Source organism: Hypanus sabinus, chromosome 9 (assembly GCF_030144855.1).
Source record: "Hypanus sabinus isolate sHypSab1 chromosome 9, sHypSab1.hap1, whole genome shotgun sequence".
NCBI classification, from domain to species: domain Eukaryota; kingdom Metazoa; phylum Chordata; class Chondrichthyes; order Myliobatiformes; family Dasyatidae; genus Hypanus; species Hypanus sabinus.
Window position 1 is genome coordinate 148,630,352 of NC_082714.1, and position 17,305 is coordinate 148,647,656.

The 17,305-nt window shown below is 39.5% G+C and overlaps 1 protein-coding gene across 1 annotated transcript in view; it reads right to left on the minus strand.

Moving 5' to 3' along the window:
- Positions 1 to 17,305, minus strand: part of LOC132399891 (calcium-responsive transactivator-like) — a 97,320-nt gene that overhangs the window by 72,131 nt on the left and 7,884 nt on the right. The window contains exon 3 of the mRNA XM_059980777.1: positions 5,974 to 6,058. Coding sequence (XP_059836760.1) covers positions 5,974 to 6,058 — 85 coding nt within the window. The remainder of the gene's footprint in view (positions 1 to 5,973; positions 6,059 to 17,305) is intronic.

Sequence of the window (17,305 nt, forward strand, 5' to 3'; positions counted from 1 at the left end):
TTATTCTTGGATTTTAAAAAAATGCATATGCTTGTATAGTATTGTATTAGATATAAAGACTGACTTTATCAAGTGATACAAAAGCACTGGTAACACCTTACAGATATATAGCAGCTTTTTTCATCATTGCAAATCATATTAGTGCATATAATCTTAGTGCATATAAGTGCACTAAGAACTGAAAAGTGACTTTGAATCTCTGAAGAATGCGAAGTGAAAGGAAAAAATATCTTTTAAAATTAATTAGGTACTCTGTATCATTTCATATTTATAAATCAGTTAAAAAGAATAAAAATGCTAGGTTACTAAGTATTGTGTATCATCCATAAATTCAGGAAACATTTGCTAAAGTTGATAGCTTATACACTTAGTATTAAGGAAATATTAGTATAGTTATTCATCCTTAGTTGTAAATGCTACATGATTGAAAGGCTGGCTTATAAAACTCAGTTCCATTGTTTCCAATTAAACTTGTAGTTGAAGCATGGTACTATGTACAGACACTAATTTATTCGATATCCAGTGTACCAAGTCAAAGATGATTTTTATATGAATGATTAGCTATCACTAACTCACAGTACCGGGAAGTTTTCATTGGAAGATGTGTCACAAGTCTTTCACAAAATTGGCTTGCCATGCCATCCCAGATAGCTTCTATTACCTACAGCACAATACAGTGTGCTCTAGATTTTTCTATTTATTTCTTCCATTCAGAGTTCAAATGAATACCCAGAGTAGAAAGCAAAATGATTAAGGTTTCCATCAAAACAATAGGGTAAAGGAATCTGATATCCATCATTAAGAGAATCCTGAAGTGGGGAATTGCCTACCTTCTCAGGTAGATGCTAATATTTCCTGAGCACTCTTAGGCAGGAGTTCTACAGATAACTGGCATTATTCCTATCTAATTTTATTCTACAACTGCCATCTAAAAACAGATGATTTCATCATTAATTTTAATGCTAGTTGTGGGAATTTTGGGCATTTTAGATAGAACAGTAACTACATTTTAAAGAGACTTTCATTGGCTTAAATGTGCTCTATAAATAAACATTCTTTCTTCCTTACATAATTGCCTACATAAAAAGAGCTACCTTTCAGTCAGGTCTGTGTTCAAGATTTACAAAAGCAGAGCTTTGAAGCAGTTTTCTTTGAGTTGGACAATCCAAACCAGAGGTGCATAAAAAGAGCTACTTTTTAATCAGAATGGCGATAGAAATTTTAAAGCAGAGCTTTGCAGCAATTTCTATGAGTTGAGGAGCATCATCAAGAAGGATTTATTAGAGAGGGCCAATAAAAATAATTCAAGTGTAAGTAGTGCAGCCATTCTTAGAGCAGCCCTTCTTTTGGAATGTACCAGTCTTTGAGTGGCTTTGGCTCATCAGGCTAATACAAGATCAGGCTTAGGTGAGGTAAACTGTCTTTTAAGTTACTCTCTCTCTCTCTGTTCTTATTATTTAATTCCTCAACTATTACACATAGTAATTTAGTGAGAACAGCTCCAGGGGCAGTGTTTTGTACTGTATGTGTGATGTGGGAAGTCTGGGAGACCTCCAGTCCTGAGAGAACATATTAAGGAACTGGAGCAGGAGCTTGAAGACCTTCAGCTCATACAGAAAAATAAGGAGGTGACAGATGGGAGATACAAGGAGGTAGTTACCCCTAGCTTGCAGAATAACCAGGTGACTGTCACGAGAAAGAGGGAGAATGCACAGCTGGTGCATAGTACACCTGTGGCCATTCCCCTCAACAATAAGTATACAACTTTAGATATTATTGAGGCATTGACCTACCACAGTGACCAGGTCTCTGGCACTGAGTCTTGTGCTGTGGCTCAGAAGAGCAGAGAGGTGAAGAGGACTGCAGTATTGATAAGAAATTCCTTAGTCAGAGGAACAGAGATAAGGTTCTGTGGCCACAATACAGATGCCTGGATGGCATGTTGCCTCCCTGGTGCCAGGATCAGGGATGTCTTGGATCGTGTCCATGGTATTCTCAATGGCAAGGGGGAGCAGTCAGAAGTCTTGGTACATTCTGGCACCAATGACATAGGTAGACAAGGTGAGGAGGTCCTAAAAAGATATTTCAGGGAGCTAGGTAGAAATCTGAGAAACAGTACCTCTGGGTAATAATCTCTGGATTACTGCCTGTGCTACATGCCAGTGAGGGCAAGAATAGGATGATTTGGCAGGTGAATGCTGAGCAACTGGTCCAGGGGGCAGGGTTTCAGATTTATACATAATTGGGATCTCTTCTAGGGAAGGTATGAACAGTACAAAAGGGATGTGTTACACTTGAACCTGAGGGGGTCCTATATCCTTGCAGGCACATTGTCTAGAGTTGTTCAGGTGGGTTTAAACTAATTTGGCAGTGGGATGGGAACTGGAGTGCGAATCCTGGCAAAGAGAAGCTGATGATAGGGCAAAATTGCAGTCAATAGGAAAAAAATCAAAAATGGTGAACACAGGACTGAAGGTGTTAAATTTGAATGCATGCAGTATACGAAATAAGGTTGATGAACTTGTAGCACAGTTACAGACTGGCAAGTATGATGTTGTAGGCATCACTGAATCATGCTGAAAGAATATCATGCTGGGAGCTTAATGTCCAAGGATGCATATTCTGCCAAAAGGACAGGCAGGAAGGCATGACTCTGTTGGTAAAAAATAAAATTAAATCATTAGAAAGAGGTAACATAGAGTTGGAAGGTGTTGAATTCATTGTGGTGAGAGCTAAGTAACTGCAAAGGTAAAAAGACCCTGATGGGAGTTAAATATAGACTCCCAAGCAGTAGTAAGATGCGGTCTACAAGTTACAATGGTAGATATTAAATGCATGCCAAAAAGGCAATGTTACAATAGTCATGGGGGATTTCAATATGCAGGTAGATTGGGAAAATTAGGTTGGTGCTGGATTCCAAGAGGGGGAATTTCTAGATTGCCTGCATGACAGCTTTTTACAGCCGTCTGGGGCATCAGCTATTCTAGATTGGGTGTTGTGTAATGAACTGGAATTGATTAGACAGCTTAAGGTAAAAGAACCTTGAGGCACAAATGATCTTAATATGATCAAACTCACCCAGAAATTTGAGAAGGAGAAGCTAAAGTCAGATGTATCAGTATTAGAGTGGAGTAAAAGGGAATTACAGAGACATGAGAGAGGACTTGGCCATAATTGATTGGAAAAGAACACCAGCAATGACAACAGCAGAGCAGCAATGGCTGGAATTTCTGGAAGCATTTCAGAAGGCACAGGATATATACATCTCAAAGATGAAGAAGTATTCTAAAGGCAAGATGACTCAACCATGGCTAACAAGGGAAGTCAAGGGAACCTAAAAGCCAAAGAGCGGACATATAATACAGCAAAAATTAGTGGGAAGTTCAATGATTGGGAAGCTTTTAAAATCTAAAAGAAGACAACTAAAAAAAGTCAATAAGAAGATAAAGAGGCAATATGGAAGTAAGCTATTAAAGCGGGTACCAAAAATTTCTACAGATAGATGAAGTGTAAAAGAGGTGAGTGTGAATATCGGACCACTGAAGAACAATACTAGAGTGGTAGTAATGAGGAACAAGGAAATGGTGGACAAACTGAATAAGTATTTTGCGTCAGTCTTCACTGTGGAAGACACTAGCAGTATAGTGGAAGTTCCAGGTGTCAGGGGTCATGAAGTTTGTGAAGTTAACATTAGTAGAGAGAAGGTTCTTGGGAAACTGGAAGGTCTGAAGGTAGATAGGTCACCTGGACCAGATGGTGTGCACCCCAGAATTCTGAAAGAGGTGGCTGAAGAGATTGTGCAGACATGAGTAATGATCTTTCAAGAATCACTAGATTCTGGAATGGTTCTGGAAAACTAGAAAATTGCAAATGTCACTCCACTCTTCAAGAAGGGAGAGAGGCAGAAGAAAGGAAACTAAAGGCCAGTTAGTCTGACCTCAGTGGTTGGGAAGATGTTCGAGTCAATTATTAAGGATAAGGTCTCAGGGTACTTGGAGGCACATGATAAAACAGGGCACAGTCAGCATGTTTTCCTCAAGGGAAAATCTTGTCTGAGAAATCTGTTGGAATTCTTTGAAGAAATAACAAACAAGATAGACAAAGGAGAATTGGTTTCTGCTCTGTACTTGGATTTTCAGAAGGCCTGTGACATGGTGCCACGCATGAGATAGCTTAACAAGCTACGAGCCCATGGTAGTACAGGCAAGATACTAGCATGGATAATCCAGTGGCTGATAGGCAGGAGGCAAAGAGTGGGAATAAAGGAAGCCTTTTCTGGTTAGCAGCTGGTGACTAGTTATGTTCCACAAGGGTCTGTGTTGGGACCAATTCTTTTTATGTTATATGTCAAATGATTTGGATGATGGAATTGATGGCTTTGTTTCAAAGTTTACAGAAGACACAAAGATAGGTGGAGGGACAGGTAGTTTTGTGGAAGTATAAGTGCTACAAAAAAACTTAAAAAGATTAGAAGAATGGGCAAAGAAGTTGCAGGTAGTAAGCAGTGTTGGGAAGTGTATGGTCATGCACTTTGGAAGAAGAAATAAAAGGGATGACTATTTTCAAAATGGAGAAAAAATACAAAAATCTGAGGCACAAGGGGATTTGGCAGTCCTTGTGCAGGATTCCCTAAGGGTTAATTTGCAGGTTGAGTCTGAAGTGAGGAAGGCAAATGCAATGTTGGCATTCAATTCAAAAGGACTAGAATATAAAAGGAAGGATGTAATATTGAGACTTTATAAAGCACTGGTGAGGCCTCACTTGGAGTACTGTGAGCAGTTTTGTTCCCCTTATCTTAGAAAGGATGTGCTGAAACTGGAGAGAGTTCAAAGGAGGTTCACAAAGATGATACCAGGTTTGAACAGCTTGCTATATGAAGTGTGTTTGATGGCTCTGGACCAGTATTCACTGGAATTCAGTAGAATGAGGGGTGACTCCATTGAAACCTATTGAATTGTGAAAGGCCTGGTGAAAGACCTTGCATGTGAGGAGGATGGTGGGAGGCTCTAAGACCAGAGGACACAGCCTCAGAATAAAGAGGCGTTCTTTTAGGACAGAGATGAAGAGGAATTTCTTTAACCAGAGTGATGAATCTGTGTAATCTGTTCCCACAGGGAGCTGTGGAGGCCAAGTCTTTATGTGCATTTAAGGCAGAGATTGATAGATTCTTGATTAGTCAGGCATGAACGGATGCAGGGGGAAGGCAGGATATTAGGTCTGAGGACAAATGGATCAGCCTAGGTGAAATGGCGAGTAGGCTCGATGAGCCAAATCGCCTAATTCTGCTCCATCTCATGGTCTTAGTTCATTTTAAGATAGGTATTTTTAATGTTCTAAAACATAAATTTACTCTTGTTGACAGAAAACAATTAATAGGTTCAATAAATAAGAAATCTTGCTGCAGATTTGAAATCTGATAGTTAATTATATCCCTCTTTTGTTGATACTAAATACTTAAAACTTAGGAAGACAAAGAAGTCATGTGAAAATGTTTTACCCCTTTAAACGGGGTAAAATATGGCTAAAAAGCTTGGAAGAGCCTACTCAAAACCGTAAAAATATATGGAACATAGATATATAGGTGACAAAATTATTGCTTAATGCAAAATGATTTCATGTAATACTTCCAATGCTTTATATAAATATTAAAGCACAACCAGTTTATTACAAGACATTTCAACAATGCAAAAGATCCACAGCACAAGGGAAAATCAAATCAACATAAGGTGCGTAATAATGATTGAAAACTAATTTTGCTATTTCCAAAGCATAGATAGTTAATTAATTAATATAGCAAAAGGCCATAAGTGAAAGTGCAAATGCACAACTCTATGGCATATACTACCCAAGTAACAGTCACAGTTAAAGGTAGAGGAATTAATAGAAAAAAGAATCAAAAAATCTCAATCACAATTGTTTTTTTAATTGGTTTTGTTACAACCTTGATTATGGAACTAATGGTGTATTACTTACAGCAGGTAGTAACGACTGCATATTTTGATTAGAATCTGCTATTGTTGCCAAGTAAACCAAGTTTCTGTGCAGCATCTGTTGATATCTAAGAAATGGAAGAATACAGCTCATTTCAAAAATTAAGGAGAAATACAAATCTTTCCATCAAATATGAACATTAACAATAAACTCATGTGTAGTTTCATTATTGGTGTGTCTGGTGTGTCCACGGAGGGAAAGCACCTTTGGTGAAGGGGCTTGTCATTTCCATTCAGGGCAGCACAGTCATCTTTGGTCCCTACCAGACACTCAGCTCTCACCTGTGGCTCCAAGTAGCCATACGCATGCAACAGCAACCAAACCCAGGCAAGGTAAATCAGGTGTGGATGGCCAGTGGCCCAAAATCCTGGGGAGATAAGGACATGCCTGTCCTAGCATGCAAAGTCAGCTCCAGTAGATTGGCAGATGAGATTTACAGTGAGATCCAACAGTAGGGAAGGCAGTATTGCAGCCCTCCGTGGAGAATGAAGGGCATGACAAGGCACAGAAGACGTTATAGTTAGCCACTGCAACGAAGGAGACCCCAGATTGCGATACTCATTCTTACCACTGGACCTGGACTCCTAAAGATGCGAAATTGGAACTGTCCCAGTGCAACAGCTTTTCTACTCTCTGCACAGATTTCCAGTCATCCAGTTTCATTACTGAAGTCTGCACAAGCTATAATTAATAACTAAAATCTATAATAATAAACAAAAACAAAAACTCTGAAAAATGTTTTAAATTTGAAGTAAAAACAGGAAATGCTGGAAACATTCAGCAGGTCAGGCAGCATCTATAGGAAGAGAAGTTCAAGTCCAACACCCTTCATCAGAACTGAGTTACCTAGAATTAAATTTCCAAGGCTTTCTACGGGCCTCAAAAGACAGAATAAATACAAGTCATTACTTCCTAACTTAAGCAGACATTAGTGGACTTCAGCTCACTTCGAAGCGTTTCTAAATGTGATTTAGTCCCATATTGATTACTTAGCTAGAAATATGTTCACAGAACTCAGGTAGTACCACACTGCAGGAAAATGGTTTAACCTGTATGCAATTTTAAAGATATTTCAAAATGCCTGACAGTCTATCAGAAATTTTGTCTCCTCACATTGGTGCAATATTCATTCATTTTAACAATTTTTGTTTGGGTCTTAAACTCCTCAAATGACATGAACAGTTACACAACTTGCAGGTCAAAATTAGGCACCCATGATACATTGTAGACAAATAATACCAGCACTTAACACCATCTGCAAATTCCTCACTTTGTCATTACTATCAAACCATGGGATCAACCTTGGTTCTAATAGTTGTGTAGAAATGCATATTTGGTGCAGAAACAAGCACACTTAAAAATGAGGTGGCAGGCTGGTGAGGCAGCAATGCAGGACCAAGTTCCAGTAGTAGGAATATAGTTACAAGTTTAAGGGCGTTCATTTAAAACTGAGGTGCAGAGGAACTTCTCTCTGATGATGGTGAATCTCTGCATTCTTTATACAGGAAAGTTATGGGAGCAAATCATCATGGCTATTCAAAGAAATTGATGTATTCTGTAAGATCAGGGACATAAAGTCTGTGGGCATCTGGCGAAGAAGAACAGATTAAGCCTGGGGCAGATTAGGTGTAATCACATTAAACAGTGATAGGATTGAGGGGCTGTGACCTACTCTTATGATTAGGAATGCCTATTGTTCCATGTCAAGACTGTACTTCAAGAAATCTGGGCACTTAACTGTTCTCCTCCTCCCTGCATATAGGCAGAGGGTACAGAACAAGGCTGCAGAGATAAGGAGAACAAAGAGGTGGTTGAAGGAGGCTGAGGAGTGGCTACAGGATTAGTTCGAGTTGGTAGACTGGTCCATGATCAAGAGCACAGAGGATCTGAACAAATACACCACGATTGTCACAGATTTAATAAAATTAGTTGTAGTTGAGTGTGTCCCCACAAAGTAATTCAGAGTCTTCCCTAACCAGAAGCCCTTGATGAACCATGACCTCTGCAATCTGCTGAGTGTTAGATCAGTGGCATTCAGGTCTGGAGATCAAGTTAAATACAAGAGGTCCAGTTATGTACAATCTCCAGAAAGCCACCTCATGTGTGAAGTGGCATTTCTGGACCAAACTTGAATCACTGAAGGATGCTTGACAGTTGTGCTAGTACCTGTACTAGAATACTATTATCTCTTACGAAGTGAAACCAAATGACATAGGTAACAACAAGGCTTCATTCCTAGAAGAATTCAATGCCTTTTATGCTTGCTTTGATCATCAAAACATGGAGACACTTGCATGAATTCCCACAAACCCCAATGACCCTGTGATTTCTGTCTCTGAGGTAGATGTGAATGCATTCTTCAGGAGGGTGAACCCACAGAAAGTATTCGGCCCAGACAAGGCATCTGTGACCTGTGCTGATCAACAGACTGGAGTATTCACTAAAATCTTTAATCTCCCACTATGGAAGTCTGAGGTACCTACTTCAAGCAGGCTTCAACTATGTTGGTACGCAAGATGAACAGGGTAACCTGCCTCAACAACTATTGTCCAGTAGCACTTACATCAACTGTGATGAAGTGCATTGAGAGGGTGATGATTAAACATATCAACTCCTGCCTGAAAGGAAACTTGGATCCAGTCCAATTTGCCCACTGTCACAACAGGTCAATAGTAGATGCTATTTCATTGATTCTTCACACAATCCTGGAACATCTGGACAGTGAAGATGCATACATCAGGATGCTCTTCATTGACTATAGCTGGGCATTTAATATTATCTTGCCTTCAAAACTAATCAATATGGTTCAAGTCACAGACCTCAATACCTCCTTGTGCAACTGAAACCTCAATTTTCTCACTTGCAGACCCCAAATAGTCAGATTGACAAAAACATCTCCACAATCACCCTCAGCAAAGGTGCACCACAAGGCTGTATGCTTAAACCCCTGTTCTACTCGCTATATGCTTAAAGACTGTAAGACTAATCATAGCTCCAGTACCATTCTCAAGTTTGCCGATAAAACCATAGTTGTTGGCAGAATCAAAGATGGTGACAAATCAGAATACAGGATGGAAACTGAAAATTAGGCTGAGTGGTGCCACAGCAAACACCTCTCATGCAATGTCAGCAAGACCTAGGAGATGATTGTTGACTTCATGAGAAGGAAACCAGAGGTCCATGAGTCAATCCTCATTGGGGAACCAGAAATGGAGAGGGTCAGCAATTTTAAATTCCTTGGTGATTATCATTTCATAGGATCTGTCCTGGGTCCAACACTTTAGTGCCATTACAAACAAAGCACAGCACCATTTTTACTTTCTTAGAAGTTTGTGAAGATTTAGCATGTCTGAGGCATTGCTGGAAGTCTGAGAAATCGATATTCATACCATCAGGTTGGAGGCTATCCAGACAGAATAAAAGGTGTTGCTCCTCCAACCTGAGCATGGCCTCATCACGGCTACAGATGTGGCCATGGACTGACACGTCAGAATGGGAATGAATGAGAAGTGGGATTAAAGTGGGCGGTCACTGGGAGATCCTTCTTTTTCTGGCGGATGGAGCATACGTGCTCCGCAAAGTGGCCTCCCAATCTATGTCGGGTCTCACCAATACACAGGAGGCCACACTGGAAGCGCTGAACATTGCATATTACCCCAACAGACTCACAGATGAAGTGACACATCACTTGGAAGGACTTTTTGGGGCCCTGAATGCTAGTGAGGGAGGAGGTGTAGGGGCAGGTGTAATACTTGTTCCTCTTGCAAGGATCAGTGCCAGGAGGGAGATCAGTGGGGAGGGACGAATGGACAAGAGAGTCGCATCCCTGTGGTGGCGGGAGGATGGCATGAGGACAGAAGTGCGTGTAATGGAAGAGAAGCAGTTGAGGACAGCACTGATAGTGGAGAAAGGGAACCATTTTCTTTGAAGGGGGACATCTTCATAGTTCTGGAATGAAAAGCCTCATTCTGAGAGCAGGTGTGGCAGAGACGAAGGAATTGAGAGAAGGGGTTGGTATTTTTCCAAATAACAGGGTGAGAAGAGGTATTCTCCAGGCAACTGTGAGGGTCAGTGAGTTTATAATAGACATCAGTAGATAAGTTGTCTCCAGAGATAGAGACAGAGAAATTGAGAAAGGGGAGGAAGGTGTCGGAAATAGGCCAGGTAAATTGAAGGCAGGGTGGAAGTCGGAGGCAAAGTTGATGACATCAACAAGCTCCTCATGGGTCCAGGAAGCAGCACAAATGCAGTCATTGATGTAGTGTAGGAAAGGTTGGGGAGTGATCACAATATTGGTTCATTTCGACAAAAGAACATAATTCTACAGATGATTTGGGAGTACCGTAACTGCTTTTGATATCAAAGCACTATTTCAGTGGATATGTCATCCTGGTAAAAACTGATATCAAAGGGCAATCAAGGGAAAATACTCTAGTTGCACCTAGTTGCATTGCAAGAGGTCAATTATCTTGGCCCTAGACAACGTTGTAGGAACTCTTCAGTGTCATCTTCAGGTGTTTCAACTGTCACCCTTCCATCACAAGGTCAGAATTGGGATGTTCGTTCTTAACTGAAAAGTATACAATTCCTTTTGCAACTTCTCAGTAAATAGTGCAGCTTCTGCCTGCAGACAGCAAGACCTGGAGCTGATGAGCAGCAAATAACATTTGTGCCACAAAGGTGCTAGGTAACAACTATCACTAAGGAGGAACTGTCATCATTCAATGACTCAGTCCTCCACCATCAATTCCCTGGAGATCACCAGTGATCAGAAACTCAAGTGGACCAATCAGAGAAATATCACAGATCTCAGAGCAGATCAGGTGTTGGGTGACTCATTTCCTGACATATCAATGCCTTTCCATCATCAACATTCACAAATTTGGCGTGATGGAATATACTCTGCTCGGCTGAGTGAGTGCAGTGACAACAGTTCTCAAGAAGCTCAACACTATCCAGGATAATGAACCCCCCTCCCCCCATTTAAATGTTAACCCATTTGACACACTTAAAATTAATTCCATCCAACTGACGCACAGAGGCTATAGAATAAAAAAATCTGCAAAATGCACTGCAGTTACTCACCCAAATACTTTGATAGCACCTATTCAACTCCCCACCAAGGGAAGAACAGAGTATAAATGGGAAAGCCAAACCTCTCATCCTGACTAGGATATATCTTGTTTGTCCTTCATCATCTGGAGTCTCAATCCTGGAAAGCCCTGTGCAAAAGCAGTATGGCAGTATCTTCACCAAAAGGACTGTAATAATTACAAAGGCAGCTCACTAGAACCTTCTTAAGAACAATTAAGAATTGACAATAAATGCTGGCCTTGCTGCAATGCCCAAATCTTGAAAACAAATCTATGAATAAGTGTTGTCTCTGGAATGTACATCCAGAAACAACAGGCATACAAGACAAGAATGTTAATTCCGATTCTCATTCCCATTCTGACACGTCAGTCCATGGCCTCCTCTTGTGCCATGACGAAGCCACCCTTGGGGTGGAGAAGCAAGACCTTATAGTCTGCCTAGGTAGCCTCCAACCTGATAGCATGAATATCAATTTCTCCTTTCAACAAAAATATCCCCCGTCCACTCCTGTCTTTCTCTATTCCCCACTCTCGCCTGCCTATCACTTCCCCCCCCCCCGGTCCCCTCCTTCTTCCCCTTCTCCTATGGTCCACTCTCCTCTCCTATCAGATTCTTTCTTCTCCAGCCCTTGATTTTTCCCCACCCACCTGGCTTCATCTATCACCTTCCAGCTAGCCTCCTTTTCCTCCCCCCACCTTTATATTGTTACATCTTCTCCTTTTCCTTTCTGTCCTGAAGAAGGGTCTTTACCCAAAATGTCCACTGTTTATACATTTCCATAGATGCTGCCTGACCTGCCGAGTTCCTCCAGCATTTTGTGGGGGTTGGTTTGGATTTCCATCATCTGCAGACTTTCGCATGTTTAGAATAGCTAATATTCTTAATAATATTTAGCCTTTAAAGCTAGCACAAGAGAAATATAAAAAGTAGCATCTATCGTTTGCCAATATTTTGCTTGAATAAAAAAGCTTACAGTGAATCATCTCTTAGCTAACCAAGATGTTGACAAGAATAAACCTTCATAACAAAGAGTAATACAACTTCATTATTTATTTTATGGCCATCATCATAATTTATCCACAAAACTTCAATAACATAAAAAGTATATTTCAGCAAGCTCAGTCCTTTAAGAAAGGTCCTTGGGAACATTTCCTAGTACACCTTCTTCAGTTACACTTTTCTTCCAATTGAAGGTAAATTATCTTATCAAACAAAATGACTCAAGTCCAAATGTTTATTCACAGGCATTTTATTATTTTGCTTAAGAACGAGTTCACTTCCTAATTAGAAACTAATTACTTCTATCCTCCTCTTATTCTAAAGTGATGTCCTTAGATTTTAACATTAAATTTATATCATTAAAATGATTGTGATGATTTTCTTCCATGGAACTGCATTCTATGCCTGAGATCAGGTTAGTTTGTTGATTTCCCTTTTTATGTAAAGAACTATGTTCATCAGATCTCACTGTTCAAAACAGTGGCATGGCATGAATTATCTTTAATGACAAATGAATTTTCATCACATAATTATCTTGTGTACATAGATGCACATCCCAGGAGAAATAAACTCCAAATTGTGCAAAATAAGCAATACTAATTGCAGCAGATCCTCCTCAGTGACTCTGTGTATTGACTGGAAGCAGCTCACTTCCATCCTCTAACATGTCAGGAAGCTAGAACTTTAATGCTCCAAATACTGAGTATAATAATCAGAAAAGAGTAAATAAAATAGAAAAGCAGGCAAGGGAAAAATTTAAGAACATATCATCACAAGTGAAATCTTAAAGATAAACTATAGTCAGCTGCTAGATTTGTGCTTTAATTGATAATAGCAACACAGTAGATAATTACGCTTTAAATTCAGAGTATACTGGTCAGGGCATGAGGGATACAGGGAGAAGGCAGGAAATTGGGGCTGAGAGGGTAAATGGATCAGCCATGATGAAATGATGGAGCAGACTCAATAGGCCAAATGGCCTAATTCTGCATCTATCTTATGCTCTTATGGTTGAAATAGAAGGGAAATTCAACTATGAGAAAGCATCAAAATCCATATTTAATCAATTATGCAGCTTATTGTATTTCTGTATCTAATTAATCACCAACTTTTTATCCAAGGGGGATCCAGAAAGATATTTCTTAATACACTTCTTCCATTTAGTAAAATTAGTTAACTTATTAAATTTATAAACATTTCAAAATTATATTAACTTCTTAAGTCTTAATAACTTCCAACATTTCAGAACATGCAAAAATCATTGAATTTCATTCTGACACACTCCTTCCATTTTAAAGCAACAGCATCATAATTCTCCTTTCGACTTTACATTAATTTAATGTCGCTTTAATCCATTCTTCATCAACTAAAAGCCTATGACACAACTATTTCAAGATATTCCTACAAATTATATCAATAACTGGGAGGGAAAATATAATCATCTGTGGGAAATAAGTGCTGCAGCATGTGACAGATTTACTGCCTGAATTTCAGACTACCTTTCAATGTAAAGTACTTTATCTTGTAAGCTGGTTATGTACATATGAATTTACAAATACCCTGTCTCCCACAAATATCTGCAATTATACTACTTGAGTCAAACCTGAAGTGAAGACTTGAGTCTCTAAAAATGTAGAATTCCTTAAAGTTATAGAGCTGGCATCAGGCATTCCATAAGTCCAAGAAGTATACTTCTGACCCGGAAATGGAACATGACAAATAAAATGAGTGATCATAGGTTCCACCTGGTGACCGCAGACCTCTCACATAAAAAAGTTTGGGAATCCTTGATATGGAGGAACAGAAGCTCCCAAATTACTTGTCTTCCTCCTTTTTGCCCTGCCATCAGCTGGACCATTCTTGTAAATCTAATTGATGTTAATAATTGGATTTAGCAACCAAGTACAGTTTCCTGGAACAACTGTGTAATTATAGCTCCAATGCCATTCTTAAGTTTGCTGATAACACTACTGTTGTTGGCTAGATGAAAAGTGACAACATATGCATATGGCCCAGTCCATGACAGGTAAAACCCTCTGCACTATTGAGCACCTCTACAAAGAGCACTATTGCAGGAAAGCAGCATGCAGAATCAAGGACCCCACCATCCAGGACATGCTCTCTTCTTGCTTTTCCCATCAGCATAGATGTACAGGAGCCTCAGGACCCACAAAACCAGATTCAGGGACTCTTATTACCCCTCAACCATCAGGCTCTTAAACCAGAGTGGATAACTTCACTGACCCCAACACTCAACTGATTCTACAACCTAAAGACTCGCTTTCAAGGACTCTACAATGCATGTTCTCAATACATATGACTTACTTTACTATTAAATGTTCTCCTCTTTTGCACAATATGTTGTATTTTACACCTGGGTTGTTTGTCTACCTTTGCTGTGTACAGTTTTTCATAGATTATATTGTGTTTCTTTATATTTACTATGAATGCCTACAAGAAAACTAATCCCAGGTTTGTATGACAGTGAGGCCAAGTACAGATCCAACACCATATACAAGTATGCTGATGACACCACTGTTGTGGGCCGTATCAAAGGTGGTGATGAGTCAGCATACAGGAGAGAGACTGAAAATTTGGTTGAGTGGTGTCAAAACAACGACCTCTCACTCAAAGTCAATAAGATCAAGAAACTGATTGTAGACTTCAGGAAAGGGAAACCAGAGATCCATGAGCCAATACTCATCGGAGGATCAGAGGTGAAGAGGTTCAGTAACTTTAAATTCCTGGGTGTCACTATCTCAGAGGACCTGTTCTGGACCCACCATGATAGTGGCTCCACTATCATGATAGTGTCCTTCAGAGTCTGCGGAGATTCAGCATGACATCAAAGCCCTGACAAACTTCTATAGATGTGTGGTGGAAAGTGTATTGACGGACTGCATTACAGCTTGGTATGGGAACACCGATGCCTTTGAGTGGAAAATCCTACAAAAGGTAGTGCATCCATCATCAAAGATCCTCACCACCCAGGCCATGCTCTTTTCTTGCTGCTGCCATCAAGTACAAGTGCCTCAGGACTCACACCACCAGATTCAAGAACAGTTACTACCTCTCAACCATCAGGCTCATTAAAAAAAAGAGGATAATTACACTCAATAATTGAGATGTTCCCACACCAATGATCTCACTTTAAGGACTCTTTATCTTGTTTATATTTGTATTTTCACAGTTTGTTGTCTTCCATGCTCTTGCTCTTCCATTAAACCTGCTTACAATTACTATTCTATAGATTTGCTGAGTATGCCTGCAGGAAAAAGAATTTCAATGCTGTGTGAAGCGACATGTATGTACTCTGATAATAAATTTTATTTTTAACTTTGGAGAGTATGATGGCCTGGTATGGAAACACCAATGCCCTTGAACGGAAAAGCTTACAAACAGTAGTGGGTACTGCCACCTTTGAGCACATTTACATGGAGCGCTGTTGCAGGAAAATAGTACCCATCATCAAGGTCCCCACTATCCAGGCCACGCTCTCTTCTCGCTGCTGCTATCAGGAAGGATACTTGGGTCCAATTTCAGGAACAGTTATTACCCCTCAACCATCAGGCTCTTGAACCAGAAGGGATAACTTCATTCATCTTCAGTCACCCCAAAACTAACTGCTCCCACGATCTATGGACACACTTACATGGACTCTTCATCTCATCTATTCATTCATCCATCCATTTATTTATTTATCTATCTATCTATCTATTTCTTTATTTATTATTTTTCCTTTTGTATTTGCACAGTTGTTTTTTTTTGCACACTGGTCGTTTATTCATCTTGTGTGCAGTCTTTCACTGACTCTATTGTGTTTCTTTGTATTTAAAGGTTTCAAAGGTACATTTAATGTCAGAGAAATGTATACAGTATACATCCCGAAATACTTCTTCTTTGCAACCATCCACAAAAACAGAATGCCCCCAGAGGATGAATGACAGTTAAATATTAGAACCCCAAAGCCTCCCCAGCTCCCCCCTCCCACGTATAAGCAGCAGCAAAGCTTGTGAATACACACAAGGAAATGAATCTCAGGATTGTATATAGTGATGTATATGCATTTTAATAATAAATTTACTGTGAACAGTAAACTCAAATTATGCAATGATGCTTTCATAACAATAAGTAAAATGATAAACTGTTCTACTGAGTTCTATTATAACACTTTAAAAGGTAAGTTTTAAGCAATAAAAATTCATCCATACTTTCCTTCCTCAGTAAACACTTAGACTCTGGTAATTGACCCATAGAATATACTTAACGCTTAAGAAGTAATTCCTTTATGAAGGATCTATTCCCTAATAAATACTCTTCTAGCTATCATTTCATAAATTCTCACTTCCCAGTTTATATTAAGGAAAGAAAAGAAAATCAGATTACTAAAGAGACAAAATTATATCCAAGACACTAAACAGTGATAATAGTAATTACTATAATGGGAGACAAAGGAACATCAGTAAGATGGAATGCAGGACAGAAAAATCAAGCGCTGAGACATTCAATGTGAGCAATCAAAATACAAGCTAAAAAAAATAAATTGATTCAAATGAGTAAAATAATTTGTTAGAGTAGCCAGATGGATGCCACTTCCTCAGGTGCAACAATCTAGGAACTGGGCATTACATTAAAAATGGTGCCATTGTCAGGGATGATGTCAAAAGTTATATTATGCACAAGAGATAATGGGTCCTTGCTGCCTAAGATCTGTGAAGTTGAGGGTCAGTTCAAAATTTTAAGGGTATTAACAAATTATGAAATCAAGGCAAGTAAATGAAATTAAGATAGCAATCAGCCAAGATCTAAGTTCATGTGGAAGAAACATCCAGTGGTTGACTATGATATTCCAGTCCCCATAAGTGTTTTATTTGTCATTCAGGCCTACATTCAAAATAATAATGGTTATACTTGTAAAGTTGTATACATCTAAAATGATCTTATGAAGTCTTCTTTAGGAATAGTGATAGAAAAGAACATGTATCGTTGAGTTCTGCAAAGATTTGTACTAAGCCCTGCTGCACTATCAATAACTCCAAAAGACTGGAAGTAGAGTAAATACTGAACGGCTTTTATTAGCAGTAAAACGGAGCACGTTCATGCTGGATGACTGCCCTGGACTGCAGGAGGAGCAGTGACACAATCATCTTTATCTAGGGGTCTGTGGGAGGAGCCACAGGAGCAGTCAGCAGAGGGGCGTGTCCAGACAGATATATATGAT